At 42.0% G+C, this 24,520-nt stretch overlaps 1 protein-coding gene across 3 annotated transcripts; it reads right to left on the reverse strand.

Moving 5' to 3' along the window:
* Positions 1-1,393: 1,393 nt before the first annotated feature.
* SEC22C (SEC22 homolog C, vesicle trafficking protein) lies at positions 1,394-22,648 on the reverse strand. 3 transcript variants are annotated; one of them, XM_081344166.1, is made up of 7 exons: positions 22,533-22,648; positions 13,138-13,347; positions 10,029-10,192; positions 7,733-7,912; positions 5,178-5,296; positions 4,247-4,312; positions 1,394-2,638 (listed from the first exon to the last, which is right to left on the reverse strand). In XM_081344166.1, the coding sequence occupies exons 2-7, from the start codon at positions 13,317-13,319 to the stop codon at positions 2,438-2,440; spliced, it is 912 nt and encodes a 303-aa protein (XP_081200292.1). In that variant the 5' UTR covers positions 13,320-13,347; positions 22,533-22,648; the 3' UTR covers positions 1,394-2,437. The 3 variants fall into 3 exon arrangements, with proteins under 3 accessions (XP_081200292.1, XP_081200293.1, XP_081200294.1); XM_081344167.1 differs by lacking the exon at positions 22,533-22,648 and adding an exon at positions 20,180-20,951; XM_081344168.1 differs by lacking the exon at positions 22,533-22,648 and adding an exon at positions 18,941-19,033.
* Positions 22,649-24,520: the final 1,872 nt, after the last annotated feature.

The following is a 24,520-nucleotide window of genomic DNA, read 5'->3' on the forward strand; positions in this document are numbered from 1 at the left end:
CTTGGGCGGGGGTAAAAAAACACACAAACAAAATGGTTTTTCCCGTTCGTTTCCAAACTGCTTGCAGGGAAAGGAAATAAGTTTTTTTTTTGGGGGGGGGGGGGTTGGGAAAGGTCAATCAATCAATTCCAACTTCCTGAGGTTTTGTTGTTTTTTTTCACCAGAAGTTGGGATTGACCTTTTTTTCTCCCCAAAAATCCCCTTTCGTTTTTCTGCACACGGCGGCGGCAGCGGATCACGAAGGAGAAAAGGCTGGGAACCGGGTAAGGAAAGAAATGTAATTCCTGTGGGGAACGAGGGCATCTGGGTGGTGGTGTGCCAAGCTCTCCGGCTCCACGGGGAAGGGGCAGCCGGCATGGGTGCTGACAGCAGGACACCCGCCCACTTCACCGTCCCTGAGCCTCCGGCGCTCCACCTGCCGCTTTGGTCAGCCTTGCCAGCCCCACCTCAGTACCCTTCCCACGGCCGCCCAGCAGAGCCGCTCAGAGGCTGGCCTGGCACAGGCGGCCACATGCCCTGCCCTCCCACCCACTCCAGTACCATACCTGGTCCGCCACGTTGCTTCTCCACCCCATGCATCCCGACCCACCCCATAGTGGGTCCGGGATATCTGAGGGAACACCTGCTGCCAGCATCAAGCTCCCTTCGTCCAGTGCGCTCCCACAGGGAGGGTCTTCTCAGGGTGCCGCCGATAAAAGACTGTCGGCGGATAACACCCAGGGGAAGGGCCTTCTCTGTGGGTGCGCCTGCCCTGTGGAACCAGCTGCCTGTGGAGCTTAGGACTGCCCCCGACCTTCGCACATTTCGCCGGGACCTGAAGACCTGGCTCTTTGAGCTTTCCGGCCCAGGCTGAGAATTTCTAACTGGGTTTTTTTTAATTTTAGGGATAATTTAATCTTTTTTTAATTTGTTTTTAACTTTTGTACTGGTTGTTTTAAATACCCTGTAAACCGCCCTGAGTCCTTCGGGAAAGGGCGGTATATAAATCTAATAAAATAAAATAAAATAAAATAAAATAAAATAAAATAAAATAATAAAATAAAATAAAATAAAATAATAAAATAAAATAAAATAATAAAATAAAATAATAAAATAAAATAAAAAAATAAAATAAAATAAAATAAAATAAAATAATAAAATAAAATAATAAAATAAAATAAAATAAAATAAAATAAAATAAATAAAATAAAATAAAATAGTAGCGGTAAAAAGTAAGCCCTCCCCGAAAGCAAATCTTTGTGCTTACTTCAGAGCCCAAAAGAAAGTTAAGACGGGGTCTTAATACCGAGGAAACACGGCAGCGCTTGAATTCAACTCGACGGGTCCCCTGCTTAGGGGACACACCGTTATAAATTACTGTTTGCTCGCAATAAAAATCCACCCCACTCAGTCAGATTGGAAAAAGTAACTTTAAGAAGAACATAATATCCAGTAGATTTTTCCTCTTATTATCCATGCTGTAAACCTATGGATAATGCACCCGTGTGTAGAAACTCGACGGAAATCTAGGTACATGAGAAAATTCTTTTAAAAAACTCCGTATCAATGTGAAATCGTGTAATCAAGGCTGGTGCTGTTTTCAGTTCAAAACGAGGCTATGTACAGGAAATGTTTACAGGACGTTCCCTCTCAAGGCACCTTCACCATCCGTGATTTTTCAAGGCTGCTGCCTCCTCTACCCAAACTTGATATAAATAGATTTATCTACAACTTAAGTCTAACGCAAACACGATTCAAAAGTCAGTTTCCCAATAACATTACAATTATCCTCTCCCAAATAATATTACAATTAATTATATATGTATTATAACCACCACCTCCCACTCTGTCGTGAACAAAAACCCTCAATTGTTTTGGTAAAGAATCTTATGCTTTAAACAGCTTATAGCACACACAGTTGGGAGATTTCAGTGCATCTGATTTTCCAGGTTGATTTTTCCCAGATTATCAGCGGTGGATGTGGCTTTCTGAATTTGCTTTCCGTTTGCAAAAAAAAAAAAAAAATGTGACGGAAAAACCAGATAGCGGCCTGTAAAACTCTGAATTTTTGCTAGAAGTCAGAGCGGCGAGAGTCTTTTTCAGCACGCACATCCTGCGGCCTTTTTTTTTGGATTAAACAAATTAATATAAAAAGATCGCAAGCTTCCTTCCTGAAGATGGATATTTTCTTTCTGCCTGTCAGGTCTAAAAAAAAATAAGAGTGTTTTTTCTTTTTGCTACAAAAATAATAATAGTGTTTTTCTTTTTTCTAAAAAAAAAAAAGTGGTTTTCTTTTTTTGCCAAAATGCATTATTTCGAGCAAGGACGGAAAAACCCCAAACTTACGAGTCCATTTGCTCAGAGCTCCTTTAGAATAATTTCCCTCAAAGCTGAGACTTTTTTTTTTTTCAAAAAAAAAAAAAAACAACACCCCGCCTGGGATGCAGGGAGTCCTTTTTCACACCCCCAAATCCAGCTGTTTCTCAGCCAGCTGCCGGGTTAGGATCTGGTGAGAAGAAAGGGAGGCAACGGCGACGTGGAAGAGGATTTGCCAGTGGTTTCGTAATCCGTACAGGTAGAGGTTGCAGAGACAGACCGTCGCAAAAAGGATGAAGACTTTGATCTTCCGGGCGGAAGCGTAGAATAAGTAGAGGTAACACTGCAAAAATATATTTTGAAAAAGAAAAAAAAACGGCTGTTAAGCAAGCAGGGCACAAAGGCAACATAACAGAATAACAGCGTTTGGAAGGGACCTTGGAGGTCATCTAGTCCAACCCCCTGCTCAGGCAGGAGACCCTATACCATTTCAGACAAGTGGCTGCCCAGTCTCTTCTTGAAAGCCGCCACTGATTAAGCCCCCCCCCCCCCAATTTCTTGTGGCAACTCATCCCACTGATGAATTGTTCTCACTGTCAGGAAGTTTCTCCTTAGTTCTAGGTTGCTTCTCTCCTTGGTTAGTTTCCATCCGTTGCTTCTTGTCCAGCCTTTAGGCCCTTTGGAGAATAGCTTGACTCCCTCTTCTTTGGGGCAGCCCCTGAGATATTGGAAGACTGCTATCATGTCCCCCCTCGTCCTTCTCTTCGTTAAACTGGACACCCCCAATTCCTGCAACATGTTCCTTTTATGTTTTAGCCTCCAGTCCCCCAATCATCTTTGTTGCTCTTCTCTGTACTCTTTCCAGAGTCTCTTTTTTTTTTGTATTGTGGCGACCAAACTTGGATGTAATCACCAATCAAGGTTTTCTTAAGAAAATGGTCCTTGAAATATCCCAAGGTTACTAGAATTAGCCAGCAATCAAAAAGCAAAATGAGGTATTAGTGTAGTTACTCTGATAACATTTTGTAGCAGGAATTCATTGGAGGGAAGGCCAAACTCTTAACAAGATCGCTGGGTCTTATCTGATTTCCTGCAAACTCTCATTCAAGAGTATTAAAACCTTCTCTGAAATTGGATATTATTTGGTTACGTAGTGAGATCTGAGCCATTTTTAATTTTATTTTTAAGCGCCTGGTATTCAAAAACCTTTTTTTTTCTTTAGAAGGCCAGATCCTGAAGTTGAAACTCAAGTACTTTGGCCACCTAATGAGAAGGAAGGACTCACTGGAAAAGAGCCTAATGCTGGGAAAGGTTGAGGGCAAGAGAAGAAGGGGACGACAGAGAATGAGGTGGCTGGATGGAGTCACTGAAGCAGGAGGCGTGAGCCTAAAGGGACTCCAGAAGATGGTAGAGGACAGGAAGCCCTGGAGGAATGTTATCCATGGGGTCGCCAGGGGTCGGATAGGACTTCGCAGCTAACAACAACATTGAAAAACCGCCGACACCTAATTTACAAGCCTACTGAAGACAAAGAAGTGAATACAGAAAAACAGCATGATAATAAATCCAGGATAGGCCTTCAGTTATCAATTGATAAATCAAAGGGTCTATGGAGATTCTCAGTCATCCAGGGTAATAGTTGTCCCAAAGGGCCCTTTTTTCCCCCTTAAAAAGGCACGTGGACTGTTCCTTATTTGAGGAAGAAAACATTTTGCTTTCCATCCAAGAAACCTCTCATGCACTTTATGTAAAACATAGTAAAAAACCCGATGAAGCTTCTTGGATAAGAAGCAAAACTTCTTCCTCAATCAAAAAAAAACCCGGTCCACTTGCCTACTGAAATAAAAAACAGGAAAGCACCTTTGTGATCAATCAAAGCATTACAGAAAGTTGCTGAGGCAGAAGCCACTTTTAAGTCACCAGCGAAACAGTAAATATGTAAGTTACTCACCAAACCGAAGCAAGACAGGAAAGGCAGCAGAAACGCTACGACCTTTCCAATTCCTCGGTGATCTTCCTAGGGGGGAGATGAATTCGAGGGTCAAATTAGAATCCAAAGATGAATTTCAAGGTCAAATTGAAAAAAAAAGAAAAAGAAAAACAGATCAACTGAAACGTAAACATATTGTTTTTTCACTTTTTTTAAACAGTCACGTTGGCACCATTAAGGCAGAATCCAAATTAGCTACAGGCAGTCCTCAACTTCCGACGGTAATGTAGCCTGCCTGTTCGGGTCACAAGTTGTGACAGTTGTTAACTGAGGTGGACTGTGGATCATCTAATTTAAAAGACCACCATCCCTGTGCTCCCCAACGTGGTAGTTAAGCAACTGTACAGGTCGTTAAGCGGAGCACAGGGTACTTCAGGGGTGGAGGGCCCTATGTGGGGCTAGAACTCACCATCTCCTGGTGACTGGCCCAAAGTCACCCAACTGGCTTTCGTGTCTAAGGCGAGACTATAACTCACCGTCTCCTGGTGACTGGCCCACAGTCACCCAGCTGGCTTTCGTGTCTAAGGCGGGAGTAGAATTCAGCATCTCCTGGTCATTGGCCCAAAGTCATCTAGCTGGCTTTCATGGCTAAGGCGAGACTATAACTCACCGTCTCCTGGTGATTGGCACAAAGTCACCCAGTCGACTTTCACGCCTAAGGCAGGACTAGAACTCAGCATCTCTTGGTGATTGGCCCAAAGTCACCTAGCTGGCTTTCATGGCTAAGGTGGGACTAGAACTCACATTCTCCTGGTGACCGGCCCAAAGTGAAAACAGACAGCTTTTTGGCCTAAGGCGGGACTAGAACTCACAGGCTCCTGGATTCTAGGCCTGCACCTCCTCCACTAGCCCAAACTGACTCTCCTTGCCTCCACATCAGCAGCCCCGTTACCTGCAATGAATACTCTGCCAGATGAACCCCCCGTATGAGATTAAGCGCCCCACACATGATGTTGAGGACCAGAGAGAGGATCCCCAAAGGAGAGACTTGCTGCATCCGGCAAGCAGGAGCTGCAGGTGAATTGAAAAAAATGAAAAGGACATCAAACAAAGGTGAGATTGTTCCATCTTGCTAGGAAGTTCACAACGCTTCTTTGTGCTTCAGCCACATCTCATTGCCTGAACTACTTTCCAGTTTAATTATTTTTCGCAAAACATCTTTTGTAAACCTAAGTCTGAAATGCAGGCAGTCCTCAACTTACAGCGGTTCATTTAGTGACCATACAAAGTTAAAGCAGCACTGGAAAAAGCGACTTATGATGTGTGTTTTTTCAACATGTACGACCATTGCGGCATGGGGTCAAAATTCGTCTGCTTGGCAACTGGCTTGTATTTATGACAGTTGCAGAGTCCCGGGGTCACATGATCCCCTTCTGACAAGCAAAGTCAATGGGGAAGCCAGATTCACTTAATAACCATGATTAACTGAACAACTGCAGCGATTCACTTAACAACTGTGGCAAGAAAGGTCGTAAAAGGGAGCGAAACTCACCAAACGTTTTACTTAGCAACAGAAATTTTGGGCTCCATTATGGTCGTAAGTTGAGGAGTACCTGTACTGTTAACTAGTGGCCTACTGAAATCCTGAAATTAGACAATATTTTAGACAAAAAGTGGGTATGAATTTTGCCTCCTTGCACCTCAAAATTCAGTCAATGGGGAAGCCAGATTCAATTAGCAACCGTGTTGCTAAGTTAACAACTACCGCAAGAAAACTGTGGCAAGAAAAGTGATAAAAATGGGGCAAAATTCACTTAGTAAATGTTTCACTTAGCAACATAAATTTTGGGCTGTTGTGGTTGTAAGTCGAGGACTACCTGTGTAGGTAGACCTCAACTTATGACCACGACTGGCTGTTCCCAAATGCTATTGCCAAGCAAGGTTGTTAAGTGACTGGTTTCCGATTTTGCCATGGTTCTTAAGCAAATCACTGCAGTTGTAAAGTGAATTGCACAGTCATTAAGTGAATCTCTTTTCTTCCACTGACTTGTCAGAAGCCGGCTGGGAAGGTCGCGAAGGGAGACCACATGACCCTCGAATGCTGCCCTCTTCATAAAACACATGCCAGTTCCTGAGCCCTTGAATTTTGATTACCTGACTGAGGATAATGTGATGGTGGCAAGTGCACTGGGATTCTTAATAGCTGCTAAGCAACCCATCGTAAGTTGAGGACTACCTATACAATTTGGAGACGTCAACTCCCAGAATTACCAAAGCAAATGGCTAGGGAATTCTGAGAATTAAAACCCACAGATCTTAAAAATCGCTGAGACCGAGAAGCACTGGGTTAGAGGAACAGAATAGCACAGATAATCCTTGACTTACGACCATAGCTGAACCAACAACAAAGCAAGACGGTTAAGTGAATTTCGCCCAATGTTACGACCTTTCTTGCCACAGTTAAGTGAATCGCTGCGGTTGTTAATCACTGCGGTTGTTCAGTTAGTAAAAAAGTTGTTCAGCAAGTCTGGGTTTCCCATTGATTTCGCTCGTCACAAGGTCGTGGAAGGGGATCACGTGACACACATATACACATACCCCCCGGGACACTGCAACCGTCATAAATACGAATTGGTTGTCAAGCGTCTGAATTTTGATCATGTGACCACGGGAATGCAGCAGCAGTCGTAAGTGTGAAAAATGGACATAAGTCACAGAATATTTAAACTGAATATTTGAAGCTGACTGTTTTATTATTATCTAGCAATAAGAGTAACAACCCCTCTTATAACTGAATGAATTACGGCAGGGTTTTTTTTGTTGTTTTTTTAGATTAGTAGCAAAGATGCTTTTTCACGAGGCAACTGGACTTTTTTTTTTCTCTTTGAATATGTTTCGCTTCTCATACCAGAAACTTCTTCAGCTCTGACTGGATGGTGGGGAATGGAAGGATTTATACTCCTTGCAGACAGCTGGTCATTTGCCTCCTTTTAGAGAGTCGTTGAGGCCACTTGTGGGTTTACCTGCGTCCTCAAGGTCACCTGAGCTGTGCAAATGGGTGTGGAGCCTTCTTGGAACTGCTGAAAGGGCTGTGTTGTAGACTGGAGATATATGATGTCACCACTCAGCTGACCCTGAGGACACAGATAAACCCACAAGTGGCCTCAACGACTCTCTAAAAGGATGCAAATGACCAGCTGTCTGCAAGGAGTATAAATCCTTCCATTCCCCACCATCCAGTCAGAGCTGAAGAAGCTTCTTGGGTGAGAAGCGAAATGTCTTCAGAAAAAAGACAAGAAAGTCCAGTTGCCTCCTGAAAAAGCACCTTTGGGATAACCACGACCTGGATGATTGAGAATCTCCATAGACATTTGTTAGATTAGATTAAATTAGGGATTAAAGCAACTTTTTGTCTCTGAGTACTTTCTCCGCGCCACCCATTTCTGCGGCTCTCGATCTGTGATGGGATGAGCAGGAAAAACTTAATCCCAATGTAGGATCACTCACCTGTCTCAAGGTGAGCTTCCGCCCGGCCGTTCACTATCCTGTTCATCAATTCCATGTCATCCCAGCTGACAAGGGCGGGAGGTCGCAAGCGGAGGTCCTCTTGCATCTTTGCCACGTCGATCTTTGGCTGAGCGCAGTTGGTGTGATTAAACTGGTTTTGGATTTTCTGGACGACACTGTCTGCGGCAAAGAGGCAAGAAGAGCTTTCTCTAAAAATAAGAAAATATTGATGTATGCTTCGCTAGGGCCCACCAATGGAGCTGTGCAGCGGTGGGATTCAAATATGTGAACAACCGGTTCTCTGTGTGGATGCCGCCTCCGGAAGTCCGTTCTGGGCCTGGGCAACACAAAATGAGCTACCGATTCTGCCAAAGTGGTGCGAACCGGCTGAATCCCACCACTGGAGCTGTGATATTGTGTAGCCGAATCACATCTGGAGATTACAGGTATTCCTCAATTTATAACCACAATGGAGCCCATACTTTCAGCTGCTAAGCAAGACATTCGTTAGGTGAGTTTTTGTCCCATTTTAAGGCTGTTCTTGCTACCGTTGTTAAGTGAACCCTTGCAGATGTTAAGTTAGTCACATGGTTGTTAAGTGAATCTGGCTTCCTCATTGATTTTACTCGCCAAAGAGGGATCACATGACCCCAGGACACAGCGACTGTCATAAATACGAATCAGTTACCAGGCATCCAGATTTTGATCACGTGGATGCTGCAATGGTCGTTAAGTGTGAAAAATGGTCATTAAGTCCCTTTTTTCAGTGCCACTGTAATTTTGAACAGTCACTAAACAATCTGGCTCCCCACACTGACTTTGCTTGTCAGAAGGTCGTAAAAGGGGATCATGTGACCCTGGGATGCTGCGACCGTCATAAATACGAGTAAGGTGCTAAGCATCTGAATCTTGATCATACGACCATGGGGGGACGCAGCAATGTCGCTAAGTGTGAAAAACGGTTGTAAGTCACTTTTTTTCAATGCTACTGTAACTTCGAACAATCATTAAACGAACTGTTGTATGGATCTTTCTTTCCAGAAAACCTGAAAGATCAGGTTAGTGACAGATGCTGAGAGAGAAAACCTAAGTGATCTTTAAAGGCTCAACCACCACTTGACAGCTTGCGACCACAGGCCAGAATTTTCAATGCTAAGCGAGGGGGTGGTGAAGTCAGTTGCACTCAATTGTTCGACCTTCTTTGCAACGGTTGTTAAGCAAATCACTGCCGGTTAAGCGAACCACGTGATTGTCATGTAAACCCAGCTTCCCCCATGGACTTTGCCTCTGAGAGGCCAGGTGGGAAGGCTGCAAAAAGCCGACCGCTTAATCCTAAAGTGACGCAACCATCGTAACCATGGTTTACCATGGGCCTGAATTTTGATGGGACCATGGGGATGCTGCAAGGGTTGTTTTAAGTCACTTTGTTCAGTGGCGTTGTAGCTAAACGACAGTAAGTCAAGGACCACCGGTAGAAATAGCACAACTGAGGATTCTTAACGTAGCAATGACTAATTAGAATATTTGTAGCGTGGAGTTGACCTGTGGGGTCCTTGATTGTGCTCTCTGAGCGTGATGGTTTTCTTGGAGACATTTCATGACCCAGCTAGGTAACATCATCAGTGCTAGAAGGGAGGAGGACGAGGACTTGGCACTTTCTGAGCTAGGCGGTTTTCTTAAGAGATATTTCATGACCCATTTGGGTAACATCATCAGTGTGAGGCAGCGTTTATATACAGTAGCGTTCCCTGCCAGTGTGGGTGGGATGTGATTTTATCCTTGGTAGTTGCTTGATCAAGTATTGCTTTGTGCTTCACTGTCTGTCTGGTGTAAATCCATACTTATCTGTGTTTCTCTTTCTTTAGGGTCCTTGGTGCTGAGTATGGTTGCCTTCTTGCAGGCATTTCATGAGCTAAGTAGGTAACGTCATCTGTGCTAGAAGGAAGTGGGGTTTAGAGAGAGAGAGAGAGAGAAAGAGAGAGAGAGGAGGAGGAGGGGGAGGAAGATTGCTTCTTGCATATATTTCATGACCTGTCTAAGTAACATCATCAGTGCTAGAAGAGAGGGGGATTTGGGAGGAGAGAGGAGGACTGTGGAGTCCTTGGTGGTCTCTGAGCCTGGTTGCCTTCTTACAGCTATTTCATGACCCAGCTAACATCACCAGTGCCAGAAGTGATTCTGTGAAACCTCTGCAAGAAAACAGCCAAGGTCAGAGAGCATTAAGCACCTCACAGCAATGACTTGCTAAATTTTCCCCACCAAGAGAGAGACATAAGACAGCAAACCAACAACGTACCAAATTCAAGGAAAGCATAGGGCCTGGAAGCCAGACTGACACTGGTGGCATTGTAGGACGTGGCAAATTTACACCGAAGCTCTTCCAGGAAACAGAAGGCCATCACAGCTGGATAACTGCTGGCGGCAATGCAGGTGCAGGCCACGCCCCCAGAAGTGTGGAAGCTGTGAAAGGAAAGATCTAGGATTAAACTCTCAAGAGTACAAGGGGGAACCACAAGCGAGGGATGGACTTGTGGACAGACAAAGGAAGGCGTTTCATAGCAGGGGAATTCCTAAAAAAAAATCCTCAGGGGGCTGATACAGCAACAGAAATTTTGGGCTCAGTCAAGGACTCCCCTTATAAGATTTCTATTTCTATTGTCCGATGTTAGGCGGTGCTATGGTTTTACGATTATATCTGCACAACGTGTTTTTATAGCTTCATGAGTTGGTAGCTTTCCGAACACAGGACTTTCTCTATTCTTTCCTTATTTGTTAAGCCAACCAGAATGAACTCAAATGATCAGAGCTGCAGAATATATGGTGTGTGTGTGTGTGTGTGTGTGTGTGTGTGTGTGTGTGTGTGTGTATATATATATATATATATATATATATATATATATATATATATATATATATATATATATATATATATATATATATATATATATATATATGTGTGTGTGTGGTGTGTGTGTGTGTGTGTGTGTGTGTGTGTAAATTTTAGATTGCTAACAAAGAATAGTTAACAAGCATTTAACATATATATATAGTAAGTCACAACAATAGAAAAACACAGTCTGCTTAAAATAATACTACACAAACATTAGCTGTTGTCATGTTTTAATTGAACATGAGATGGAAACATTCACAGTGCAGGGTGGAAAAAGTATGTGAACCTTTGGACTTAATAACTGGTTGACCCTCCTTTGGCAGCAATAACCTCAACCAAACATTTCCTGTAGTTGCAGATCAGACCTGCACAACGATCTGGAGTAATTTTGGACCACTCCTCTGCCCAAAACTGTTTCAATGTAGCAATATTCTTGGGATGTCTGGTGTGAATCGCTCTCTTAAGGTCATGCCACAGCATTTCAATCGGGTTGAGGTCAGGACTCTGAGTGGGCCACTCCAGAAGGCGTATTCTGTTCTGTTGAAGCCATTGTTTTGTTGAATTACTTGTATGCTTTGGGTCATTGTGCTGTTGCATCACCCATCCTCTGCGGAGCCTCAGTTGGCGGACAGATGGTCGTACGTTTTCCTGCAAAATGTCCTGATAAACTCTGGAATTCATTTTCCCATCAATGACAACAATCCGTCCAGGCCCTGAGGCAGCAAAGCAGCCCCAAACCATGATGCTCCCTCCGCCATGTTTTACAGTGGGGATGAGGTTCTGATGTTGGTGTGCTGTACCTTTTTTTCTGCACACATAGTGTTGTGTGTTTTTCCCAAACAACTTAATTTTGGTTTCATCTGTCCACAGTATATTTTGCCAGTAATGCTGTGGAACATCCAGGTGCTCTTTTGCAAACTTCAAACGTGCTGCAATTTTTTTTTTGACAGCAATGGCTTCCTCCGTGGTGTCCTCCCATGTACTCCATTCTTGTTTAATGTTTTCCTTATTGTAGATGTGTCAACAAAAATGTTAGCATGTGCCAGAGATTTCTGTAGGTCTTTAGCTGACACTCTAGGATTCTTCTTTACCTCATTAAGCATTATGCACTGTGCTCTTGCAGTCATTTTTACAGGACGACCACGCCTAGGGAGAGTAGCAACAGTGCTAAACTTTCTCCATTTGTAGACAGACTGTCTTACCGTGGACACATGAACATCAAGGCTTTTGGAGATACTTTTGTAACCCTTTCCAGCTTTATGCAAGTCAACAATTCTTGATCGTAGGTCTTCTGAGAGCTCTTTTCTGCGAGGCATGGTTCACAATAGACAAGTGCTTCTTGAGACCAGTAAACCCAAAACAGGTGTGTGTTTTTAAAGAGCAGGACGGCTGTCAGCAACACATCCAATATCATCACACTGGTTGGAGTCAAGGTTGGCTCACTCCTGGCTCCAATTAGCTCTTGGAGAAGTCATTAGGCTAGGGGTTCACATACTTTTTCCACCATGCACTGTGAATGTTTCCATCTTATGTTCAATTAAAACATAACAGCTAATGTTTGTGTAGTATTATTTTAAGCAGATTGTGTTTTTCTATTGTTGTGACTTACATGACGTTTAGAGTGTATTTTATGGCCAATTCATGCAAAACTCCACGTAATCCCAAAGGGTTCACATACTTTTTCTTGCAACTGTATGTATATATGTATATGTATGTATATATATATTTGTTTTCGTAGATTTTCACGGGTATAGGTATGTAGGTCTTGGTGTATTCGGGTCTTTTCCCGTGTAGGATTGAGGGTGTCTTGGCGACGTTTGGACGAGGTCCCAAGCGAAGCACAAGCACGAAACCGAAGACACCAGCCTGAAGATGACGAATGGGACCTCGTTGAAACGTCGCCAAGACACCCTCAATCCTACATGGGAAAAGACCCGAATACGCCAAGACCTACGTATATATATATATATATGGAGGGACGCGGTGGCTCAGTGGGTTAGGACGCTGAGCTTGTCGATCAGAAGGTTGGCAGTTTGACGGGTCGAATCCCGAGTGCCGCGTAACAGAGTGAGCGCCTGTTACTCGCCCCAGCTTCTGCCAACCTAGCAGTTCGAAAGCACGTAAAAATGCAAGTAGAAAAATAGGGACCACTACGGTGGGAAGGTAACGGTGTTCCGTGCGCCTTTGGCGTCTAGTCATGCCGGCCACATGACCACGGAGACGTCCTCGGACAAGCGCTGGCTCTTTGGCTTTGAAACGGAGATGAGCACCGGCCCCTAGAGTCGGAAACGACTAGCACGCATGTGCGGGGGAACCTTTACCTTTTATATATATATATATATGTGTGTGTGTGTGTGTGTGTATGTATATATATGCATATACATATATGTGTGCGTGTGTATATATATATATGTGTGTGTGTATATATATATGTATATGTGTGTGTGTATACACACACAATAAGTAAATAAAACAGGACGAGCTAGTTAATGTCTGAAGCTAGAGCATGACTTACTGTATACTGAGGTCACGTTCTTTGGCTGTGCCCCGTTCTGGATATTGTGTCAGTATGGAGGACAGGGCCCTGAGTCTCTTCCTGCATTCCAAAAAACGAGGGTCTAGGTGGAAATCACTGGACGCCGAGAGAGGAAGTCCATCCCTTACCCGCACCACGCAGGTGAAGAGGATCATGGACATCCTCGGCGGGAGAACTCATGGGGACAGTCTGGAAAAAGGAATTTGAGTTAATCCAGGTCCACGTTGCTCTTTGGCCCATTGAGATAGATAAAAAATACAGGCAATTCTCCACTTACAACCATTCGTTTAGCGGCTATTTGAAGTTACAACAGCACTGAAAAACTGATTTATGACCGGCTTTTACACTTACGACTGCTGCGGTATCCCTGTGGTCACAGGATCAAAATTCAAATGCTTGGCCACTGACTCATATTTATGACAGTTGCAGTGCCCTGGGGTCACATGATCCCCTTTTGCGACCTTCTGACAAACAAAGCCAATAGGGAAGCCGTATTCACTTAACAACCGTGTTAGTAACTTAACAACTGCAGCCATTCACTTAACAACTCTGGCAAAAAAGATCGTAAAATGAGAGCAAGCTCAGTTTTGCTTAGCAGAAGAAGTATTGAGCTCAACTGCCGAGGAATATTTGTAAAGACTTACAAACAGAAGCCAGCAATGCAGAATAACAGAAAGATGGAGCACTACAACTTTAAAAATTGAGACAAGGAAGAAAAAAACTTTTATTTGCTGCTGAAATGATGCATTCCTAAGCCAGGCTTTTTGGAGAGAATTTGTTAAGGAATTTGTTTGTGCAGAGGTCTCCTTGTGCTACCAAAGAGTTGCACAGACAAGGAAGGGCACTGAGAGCAGTAAAAGTCACACACAGAAATACACTGAGTTCTAAAAGCAAAAAGTATTTTACTTTGAGGTGGTGTAAAAACAAAAATGCACAGTCAAAAATAAACAGTCCAAGTCATAAACAATAGCAACAGTCCAAGTAGCAATCCAAACTACAAAGTCTTCTTACCGGTCCAGAGGTCAATACACAGTTCAAGTTTACAACAGTAGTAAACCAACAGCAGAGCAAAAACAGTAATAGTAGAGATCAGTGAATTCAGAGAGAGAGAGAAGCTACGTTCCTAGCTTCCTCTTATGGCCATGAGAACACTTACACACCCATTGGCCAATTAACAACTTAAAGACATAGCATTATGGTTAATATATTTTCAACCCAACATTGTAGGCTAACACCATATGCCTAACATTCTCCCCTTTGGGTAGAATAATATATAACTCTTACAATCTTATGCACATTCTTTCACAATTAGCATTGTGTTTCACAGCACTTTGTACCTTCGTAAAATGGTCTGCAATATTTACATCAGATGGACAATACTCTAACTGTATTAATTTATCTTTGACACATTGTCTGACATTTAAATAACGAAGATCAGTATGTTTAGATCTTGTTCTTACTGCAGCATTATTAGCCATCTTTATTGCAGCTTGATTGTCCTCATACACAATAAATGGATCATTTACATTTAAACCCATATCTAACAATAATTGTTTGTACACTAGCAGTTCTGTACATAACACTGATAAACATGAAAATTCAGCCTCCATTGTAGACAAGCTTATGTGCTTTTGTCTGATGGACTTCCATCCAATCAAAGAATCACCCAACATAACAGCCAACCCTGAAGTAGATTTACGAGTGTTTGTATCAGAGGCAAAACTCGCATCTGCATATGCAGTAAGGATTAACTCACGATTTGGCTCTAGATATAACGAGTAGTGAATAGTCTGCTTCAAATACCTTAATACTCGTTTAGCTGATTGCCAGTGTCTAACAGTTGGATTATTGTTGTACCTAGCTAATTGATTTACACAGTAAGAAATATCAGGTCTAGACCAATTACTCAGATACATAAGACTTCCTATCAAAGATTGGTACATAGTCTTATCAAATACAGGACTCTCAACATTAGTGTCCTTAAAATCCATAGCCATCGGAGTTTTTGCTGGTTTACACATTTCCATATTGTATCTCTTTAATAACTGAGATATCTTACTGGCTTGCGACACCTTAAAACCCCTATTTGTTTTCACAATATCTAACCCCAAATAGTGGCTAATTTCTCCAAGATTTCTAATTGTGAATTTATTTTGCAATCTTGAAATGATAGTTTGTGCTTCTAACTCAGTTTTTGTTATTATTGCAATATCATCTGTGAATAATAAAATAAAAGATAATGCTCCGTTGTGTTCTCTTCTAAACAAACAAGGATCAGCATTACTGGCTACAAAACCTATTGCACTTAACTCATTAACTAAACATGTATTACACTCATAGCCTGATTGTTTCAATCCATAGAGGCTTTTCTTTAATTCCCAACAATCATGGTCTCTATCACTGGTCAATCCTGGTGGTATTCTTAAATAAATAGTATGTTGCAATGGAGCATGTAGATATGCAGTTTCAACATCTACATGGGTAACCATATATTGGTTTTTAGCCGCCCATACTAAAGCTGCTCTTAAAGTAGTTGCCCTTAGACTGGGTGCAAACACTTCGTCATAATCCTCAGTAGTTTGGGCAAAACCTTGTGCAACCAAACGTGCCTTATGGGTTACAGTCCCATCTACACCCTTCTTTATTTTATATATCCATTTACAACCTATAGCTTGCTCACCAGGTGGCAGTTTTGCTTTCTGATAAACCTTAAGATTCTGCAAAGAATTTCAACTCCCTGTTCATTGCAGCTTTCCATGATGCCTGTTCTTTTTCAGGATACATCCTGATCTTATCATAGTTAGAAGGCTCTACACTAACTTGACATATTATACTAGCTTCATAGCGATCAGGTGGATGTCTGATACGCATTGAACGCCAAGGAATTACAGGGCTTTGAATTTCTGTCTCCTTTCCTTCCTCTGATTCATCTATTATCTCCCCTATCTCCTCTTCATCCTTTATATTTACAGGAGATGTATTATCATTACTAGTTACGTTATCAGAGGAGTCCTCAAACACTAGAGGATCAGTATTAACAGTTTCTTGCTCTAACCTATCCCAACCAACGTGCTCAAGGAATTTTGCACTAGCACTGTTATATACATTAGTTGTGCCCCGTTCCCAGAAACGATAGGATCTGTGATTAGCTTCGTAACCTACGAAGTATAATTGCCTAGCCCTATGTTGGCCTTTACTCCTGAGTTGTGCAGGAATGTGGACCCAAGCTGGGGTGCCAAATGTGTGCAGGTAATCAAGGTTTGGTCTTCTACCATGCCATATTGTATATGGTATTTTACCAGTAGAAGTATTAACAACTATATTCAGAACATGGTTTGCACATTTTGCTGCCTCCCCCCACAGTCTATCTGTTAAGCCAGAATCTCTTAACATGGTTCTAATCATGGCTTGTAACGTTTGCCCACGTCTCTCAACAAAAGCATTATGTTGAGGCCTATATGGGGCTGAACGTTTATGCTCAATACCAGCTGATTGTAACATATCAACAAAACGCTTATTTGTAAATTCAGTACCATTATCAGTAATTATGCACTAAACCTTTCTCTTTGTTTTTCTCTCCACGAACTTCAGCCAGTTTGCAAATTGTTGGAAAGTGTCTGCCTTTGACTTAAGCAGATAACAAAATCCATAACGAGAGTAGTGGTCCAATATACTTAAAATATAACAGGATCCTCCTAAACTTGGTTTCATGGGTCCAATTAAATCAGCAAACACAACTTCCAAAGGTACAGTTGTTTTGAAGCCGTTTATCCTGTTTGCAGGAGTTGCCTTGCTCTTTTCCTGATTACAGGCATTGCAATTCAAATACTTACTACATGGCTTCAGTTTAACTCCCTCTACTAATTCCACTGTTTTACGTAGTGAGTTAAAGTTTACATGCCCTAACCGCCTATGCAATAAATGTATACATTCATCATGTGGCTTCTTGTTCTCACATATTGAGTTAGCTTTAACTGTACTAACCTGGTTACTTGTGAGAACGAATAAACCATTTTTCAAATTAGCAGTTACACAGGTTCCATTCCTCTCAATAGTGCATTGCTCCCCTCTGAATGTTACCACAAACCCAACCTTAACCAATTCCCTTACAGATAACAGGTTGAATCTTAGCTTAGGTATATATAACATAGGTAACTGTTCATCAATGCATGGACAATAGGAATTACCTTCACCAGAGGCCTTCATCCTCCAACCATTGGCCAGTGAAACATATTGGTTGCTGTTTTTCATATTAACAAACCTCTCTTTCACTTTAGTAATGCATTGTGAAGCCCCACTATCAACAACCCACAATTCATTGTTTCTGGATGTTGGTTCACCAGAAATAGCCAAACCAATGCCCTTCTTAGCCTTCCCACTGCTATTTACATTCTGTTTTTTACCCTTTCTACAGAATTTGGCTATATGCCCTCTAGCCCCACAAGAATAACATTTCTTGACGTTGTAAGCAGTGGTAAATTGCTGCTCCTCTCGTGGCTGTGTCTCTCTCAGCTGGTCTCTGTCACGCCTCCTTCTGGACTCTTCCAGCAGTCTCCCAGTAATGTTAGTCAATGTCAGTTCCTCTCTGGTCAGGACTTCCAAAGAAGAAACATACCCATCATAACTCTCATCCAAAGATGACAGAATAATGTAGACCTGATGCAACTCTGAAAAAATCAGCTCCTTTTCATGAAGCTCTTGAAAAGTTGCCTTCATGTAATTTAAATGGGTCAGCATATCTCCATTCTTCTGCAAACGAGCCCTAAACAGCTTACGTGTAAGGTGTATATGTGCACCCACACTGTCACGAACATAAAGCCTTCGCAAAACACCCCAACACCTAGCAGCAGACTCCTCACCACGAATATGGACAAGCTGCTGGTCATTCAGTGTTAGTCCAATAATGCAAAGAGCTTTCTCATTGCTACGTTTAAAGTTGTCTAACTTCTTTGCATCCTCTTCGTCATCTGGATCCCAAGCAGTAGTATCTGGTGGGTTATTTACAACAGTCCATAGTCCTTCCTTGCGCAAAAGCAAGCAGCATTTTGTGGACCAGGAAACATAGTTTGTCCCATCCAACCGGGTTATCCAGGAGATGCCTGACAACAGTTCCTGTGCCATTTTACACCAAAAAGCTAACACAAACTCAGCTAGGAATACTGTGTGTACTTACTCTCAGTACAGACCTGGGCCCATAACCAGTGTTAAGGAATTTGTTTGTGCAGAGGTCTCCTTGTGCTACCAAAGAGTTGCACAGACAAGGAAGGGCACTGAGAGCAGTAAAAGTCACACACAGAAATACACTGAGTTCTAAAAGCAAAAAGTATTTTACTTTGAGGTGGTGTAAAAACAAAAATGCACAGTCAAAAATAAACAGTCCAAGTCATAAACAATAGCAACAGTCCAAGTAGCAATCCAAACTACAAAGTCTTCTTACCGGTCCAGAGGTCAATACACAGTTCAAGTTTACAACAGTAGTAAACCAACAGCAGAGCAAAAACAGTAATAGTAGAGATCAGTGAATTCAGAGAGAGAGAGAAGCTACGTTCCTAGCTTCCTCTTATGGCCATGAGAACACTTACACACCCATTGGCCAATTAACAACTTAAAGACATAGCATTATGGTTAATATATTTTCAACCCAACATTGTAGGCTAACACCATATGCCTAACAGAATTACAATTCAGAAATTGTTGTAGAGGAAGAAGGGGGTCATATACTGATCAGGTTTAACTCTCTGCCCAATGTAGCAATCCAAAGTACTAATAGTCCCTGACTTACCACAATGTGATCATATGACCCTGGGACACTGCAACCGTCATAAACATAAGCCAGATGGCCGAACATCCAAATTCTGATTATGTGACTGACAGAGATGCTGAAAGGGTCAGAAGTGTGAAAAATTATCGTTAAGTCACTTTTTCCAGTGCTGTTGTAACTTCAGTCACAAACAAATAACTATCTGTATATTTGCAGATAAACCCACCCACAGATAAGCTGAACTTCATACTGTGGACGTACAGGTTGTCCTCGGCTTACGACCACAACTGAGCTCAAAATTTGTTGCTCAGTAAGAAATTTGTTAAATGACTTTTGCTCCATTTTACAACCTTTCTTGCCACATTGTTAAATGAATCACTGCTGTTACGTTAGGTTAGTAACAGAGCTGTTAAGTGAATCTGGATTTCCCATGTCCATAAGTATGAAGAACGGTCACAGTGCCGTTGTGATTTTGAACAGTCACTAAATGAATTGTTGTAAGTTGAGGACCACCTCTATTTTGGAAGCTAAACTTCTCAAGATATCCGCAGGTCATTCTCAGCCCAGCCCTCCTCACAGGGTTGTTGTGGGGAAAATAGGAGGAGGGAGTAGTAGATTAGATAACCTTTATTGTCATTTTTTTTTCCTGTGGGCACAATGGCACACATTAAAAATGAAATTTAGTTGTTTGCTCTCAAGTGTTACTTACATAACACGCATTTAAAACATATTATATACAACATATGTATAGACCTACACCCTTACATCTTTGAACTGTGGTGCTGGAGAAGACTCCTGCGAGTCCCTTGACTGGAAGGCGATCAAACCGGTCAGTCCTAGAGGAGATCAACCCTGACTGCTCTTTGGAAGGCCAGATCCTCAAGTTGAAACTCAAATACTTTGGCCACCTAATGAGAAGGAAGGACTCACTGGAGAAGAGCCTAATGCTGGGAAAGGTTGAGGGCAATAGAAGAAGGGGACGACAGAGAATGAGGCGGCTGGATGGAGTCACTGAAGCAGTAGGCGTGAGCTTAAATGGACTCCAGAAGATGGTAGAGGACAGGAAGGCCTGGAGGAACGTTGTCCATGGGGTCGCGATGGGTCGGACACGACTTCGCAACTAACAACACCATCACCCTTACATATAAGTAACATATAAATATTAATCACTGTCCATCTTGAATACATAAAGAGTATTGAATATCTCCTCTGCTTTGTTTATAAAAATAATAAAAACGATAAAGAAATAAATAAGCATACCCAGTAAGTAATTGTACTGTGGATATTTCTTTTTTAAATAAATGACCCGTAAAGAAAATAGTTTGATTCCAAACCGCAAAGCTTGCCAAGCAGAATAATTGCTTTTATCTAATCTTTCAGGGTTAAAAAAAGATTATGATGCATACACCACGTTGCCCAAGATTCTGACCCTGCTCCAAAGTGTCACTGCAATCTTTGGTTTCCCTCCCTGTCCTGGAATAACTTCCATTCAGACAGTTGAAATAAACCTCTATTCAACCTCCTCCGACCCTGAAATGTCCCAAAATTATTTCTTAAAATAAATTTACAGGTAGTCCTCGACTTATGATCAAAATTGAGCCAAACGTTTCTGTTTCTAAACAAGGTAGTTATTAAGCGAGATCTGCCCCATATTACGATGGGTTTTTTTTGCCACAGTTGCTAAGCGAATCACTGCAGTTGTTAAGTTAGCAATATGGTTGGCTTGTCCCCATTGATTCTGTTTGTCAGAAGGTTGCAAAAAGGGATCATGTGACCCTGGGACCCTGCAACCATCGTAAATATGAGTCAGTTTGCAAGCATCTGAATTTTGATCATGTGACCGTGCAGATGCCACCATGGTCGTAAGTGTGAAAAACCATATTTTTTTTCAGTGCTGTTCTAACTTTAAACAGTTGCTCAACAAATTGAGAACTACCCATCCATTGGCTTAAGAAATAGATCATTTGGCTTGGAATAAATATATAAGTAAGTAAGTGAGTAGAGGCCTATCTGTCCATTGGTCTAAGAAATCGATAATTTGGCTTGGAATAAATATATAAATAAGTAAGTAGAGGCCTATCTGTCCATTGTTTTAAGAAATAGATAATTTGGCTTGGAATAAACATATAAATAAGTTTATTTTATTTATTTTAATTCCATTTATATCCCGCCCTTCTCCAAAGACTCAGGGCGGCTTACAGTGAGTAAGTAGAGGCCTATCTGTCCATTGGTCTAAGAAATAGATAATTTGGCTTGGAATAAACATATAAATAAGTAAGTGAGTAAGTAGAGGCCTATCTGTCCATTGGTTTAAGAAATAGATAATTTGGCTTGGAATAAACATATAAATAAGTAAGTTTATTTTATTTATTTTAATTCCATTTATATCCCGCCCTTCTCCAAAGACTCAGGGCGGCTTACAGTGAGTAAGTAGAGGCCTATCTGTCCATTGGTTTAAGAAATAGATAATTTGGCTTGGAATAAACATATAAATAAGTAAGTTTATTTTATTTATTTTAATTCCATTTATATCCCGCCCTTCTCCAAAGACTCAGTGCGGCTTACAGTGAGTAAGTAGAGGCCTATCTGTCCATTGGTCTAAGAAATAGATAATTTGGCTTGGAATAAACATATAAATAAGTAAGTGAGTAAGTAGAGGCCTATCTGTCCATTGATTAAGAAATAGATAATTTGGCTTGGAATAAACATATAAATAAGTAAGTTTATTTTATTTAATTCCATTTATATCCCGCCCTTCTCCAAAGACTCAGGGCGGCTTACAGTGAGTAAGTAGAGGCCTATCTGTCCATTGGTTTAAGAAATAGATAATTTGGCTTGGAATAAACATATAAATAAGTAAGTTTATTTTATTTATTTTAATTCCATTTATATCCCGCCCTTCTCCAAAGACTCAGGGCGGCTTACAGTGAGTAAGTAGAGGCCTATCTGTCCATTGGTTTAAGAAATAGATAATTTGGCTTGGAATAAACATATAAATAAGTAAGTGAGTAAGTAGAGGCCTATCTGTCCATTGGTTTAAGAAATAGATAATTTGGCTTGGAATAAAATAAATAAATAAATGATTTGGTGAGTTGGGGGGAGGACACTTGCCAGCATTTTTAAAAGCCCCACCATATAATAAACATCTATTTTTTTTTAAACAACACCCCCACACAACCCCAAGCAGCAACAATATAGCCAAATTCCAAATCAATCTGATGTTTGTTTTTTATTAATACTATTAATTTTTTAATTAATGATCTTTTGGGTCGCACTTGGAGGCCTTCCCTGATTGGCAGACCAGCCCTTGCGGGGGGGGGGAGGCTCTCTCCCTTGGACCCAGGGCTAAGCTAAGCCGCGCATGCGCACTGGTTGCAGCCAAGGAAGGCATGGTGGTTCTTTCCCCCTCTTCCCCCCCCCAATAGACCTGGTTTCGCCTCACACACCCCAAAACCGCCCTCACAACACCCGGGCGAGGTAGGCTGCAACAAGGGCACCCTGCGAGCCCATTCAACTCCGGCTCCCCTCCCGCTCTGAACCCAGGCCCAGACCCGGGCCCGCTCAGGCCGGGAGAAGAAAGAGGCCCCGGTCCGCCGCTCGACGACGCTCCCACCTCGCCTCTCTTGCTTCAGGACTCGCCGCCGCGTCGGAACGGGCTGCCATCATAACAAACCCCCCCAGCCACGCCCACTTCCGGTCACGGAGAAGACGTCGGCGGCCAGAACGTCCGCGGGCATCATAGAGAGGCTAGAGGGGGAGAGTCACGGGGTCCCGCCCACTTTCCGAGGAAGGGAGAAGCCTTATAACAAGGCTCCTCAACCTTGGCAACTTTAAGACTTGTGGACTTCGGCTCCCAGAATGCCTCAGGGCTGGCTGAGGAATTCTGGGAGTTGAAGTCCACAAGTCTTAAAAGTTGCCAAGGTTGAGGACTCCTGCCTTATAATAAGCTTTAACGAGACCGACCATAGAGACATACAAAAGTGCAAATGATTGAGAGGTGCATTTTGTCCGCCCCTTACTCGAGAGATGAAAATTGCTTTTTCTTTTTTTTTCCCCCCTCAGGAAATCCAAAGCTCTCAGGGTTTCCCTATTATTGTGATGTACTGTATATTTAGATAAGTGTTTCTCAACCTTGGTCACTTCAAGAAGGATGGACTTCAACTCCCAGAATTCCCTAGCTTGTCAGGATGGAAAATAATAGATTTAGATTTTTTTCCTCCCTCCCTCTCCTCCCTCCCTCCCTCTAATGTTATATCTCTCCTTCCTTCCTCCCTGTTCCTTTCCTTTTTCTCTTTTCAGTCTTCCGTCCTTCCTCTCATTTTACATTTTTCCTTCCCCCGTTCCTTTTTCTCTCTCCTTCCTTCCTTCCATCCATCCATCCTCTAAATTTATGTTTTTCCTTTTTCTTCCTGTTCCTTTTTCTTCTTTTTCTGACTCATTTATGACAGTTGCAGTGTGATCCCCTTTTGCAACCTTCTGACAAGCAACATCAGTGGGGAAGCCTGGTTCACTAGCAGCCATGCTACTAATTTAGCAACTGCGGTGATTCCCTTAACAACTTTGGCAAGAAAGGTCTTAAAATGGGGCAAAATTCACTGAGTAACAGTATTGCTGAGCAACATAAATTTTGGCCTGGAATATGGTTGCAAATTGAGGACTATCTGTATTATCTTATTTGTTTGCAATGTGGCCTTTATATTAAAAAAAAAAGTTTGAAGCAGGTTTCTGCAATTCCGCACAATGGATTCAAGAACTTTATTTGGCATTTGATCTTATTGAAAAGAGGCCTTTGTTTCTGATGACACAGCTGAGAGAAGCAGACCTGATAATACCACATAAATTTAGCATTTCTAATGTCTGTCACACAGTGCTGTTTTTCCAAGACTGATGCTGGTGTTCAAGCTGGGCAGTTAAATACCATATATGAAAGAATTCATTGGAAATTTTATTTATTTATTTATTTTATTTTAATTCCATTTATATCCCGCCCTTCTCCGAAGACTCAGGGCGGCTTACAAGCTTAGCAGTAGCCTTCATTCTATGTATATGCCTGCTTATTAGGGCTTTCATACACCCCCCCAAGCGGCATTATTACAAAGTCAGCTTAATTGCCCCCAACAATCTGGGTCCTCATTTTACCTACCTCGGAAGGATGGAAGGCTGAGTCAACCTTGAGCCTGGTAGGATGCGAACCTGCACTAATTGCAGGCAGCTGGTGTTACTTAAGGAGGCATTAGCCCACTGCTCCACCAAGGTATACAGTATAATACAGTATAATAATACAGTATAATACCAAGTATATACAGTATAATACAGTATAATACCAAGGTATACAGTATAATACAAAATTCAGCCCAAAATAAGTAGGACCCTAAAAAACACATTATATAAAAATGTTTTTATAAATGCTCATTAAAAAGCTGTGTCTTAATTCATTTTCTAAAAAAAGTTAAGGCTAAATGCATTTCCCAAGGGAGGGCATTTCTTAATTTTAGAACCATGCAGGATTAGCAAGGTAAACTTTTTTTCAGTTAAAGTCTTCTCTTGTTCATTTCATGGAGACATCTGGGTAGCCTTTATTTCTAAATTATTCTCCTTTTT

This window comes from Vipera berus (assembly GCF_964194415.1).
Source record: "Vipera berus genome assembly, chromosome: Z".
Taxonomy (NCBI): Eukaryota; Metazoa; Chordata; class Lepidosauria; order Squamata; family Viperidae; genus Vipera; species Vipera berus.

Bases quoted from the DNA above. Each gene is read 5' to 3' on its own strand.
- SEC22C (XM_081344166.1), bottom strand. From the start codon at position 13,319: ATGTCCATGATCCTCTTCACCTGCGTGGTGCGGGTAAGGGATGGACTT. The intron at 7,913-10,028 runs GTACGTTGTTGG...TCTTTGCCGCAG, and splicing joins CTATGCTTTCCTTGAATTTG to ACAGTGTCGTCCAGAAAATC. The intron at 4,313-5,177 runs GTAACGGGGCTG...TCTCCCCCCTAG, and splicing joins TGGCAGAGTATTCATTGCAG to GAAGATCACCGAGGAATTGG.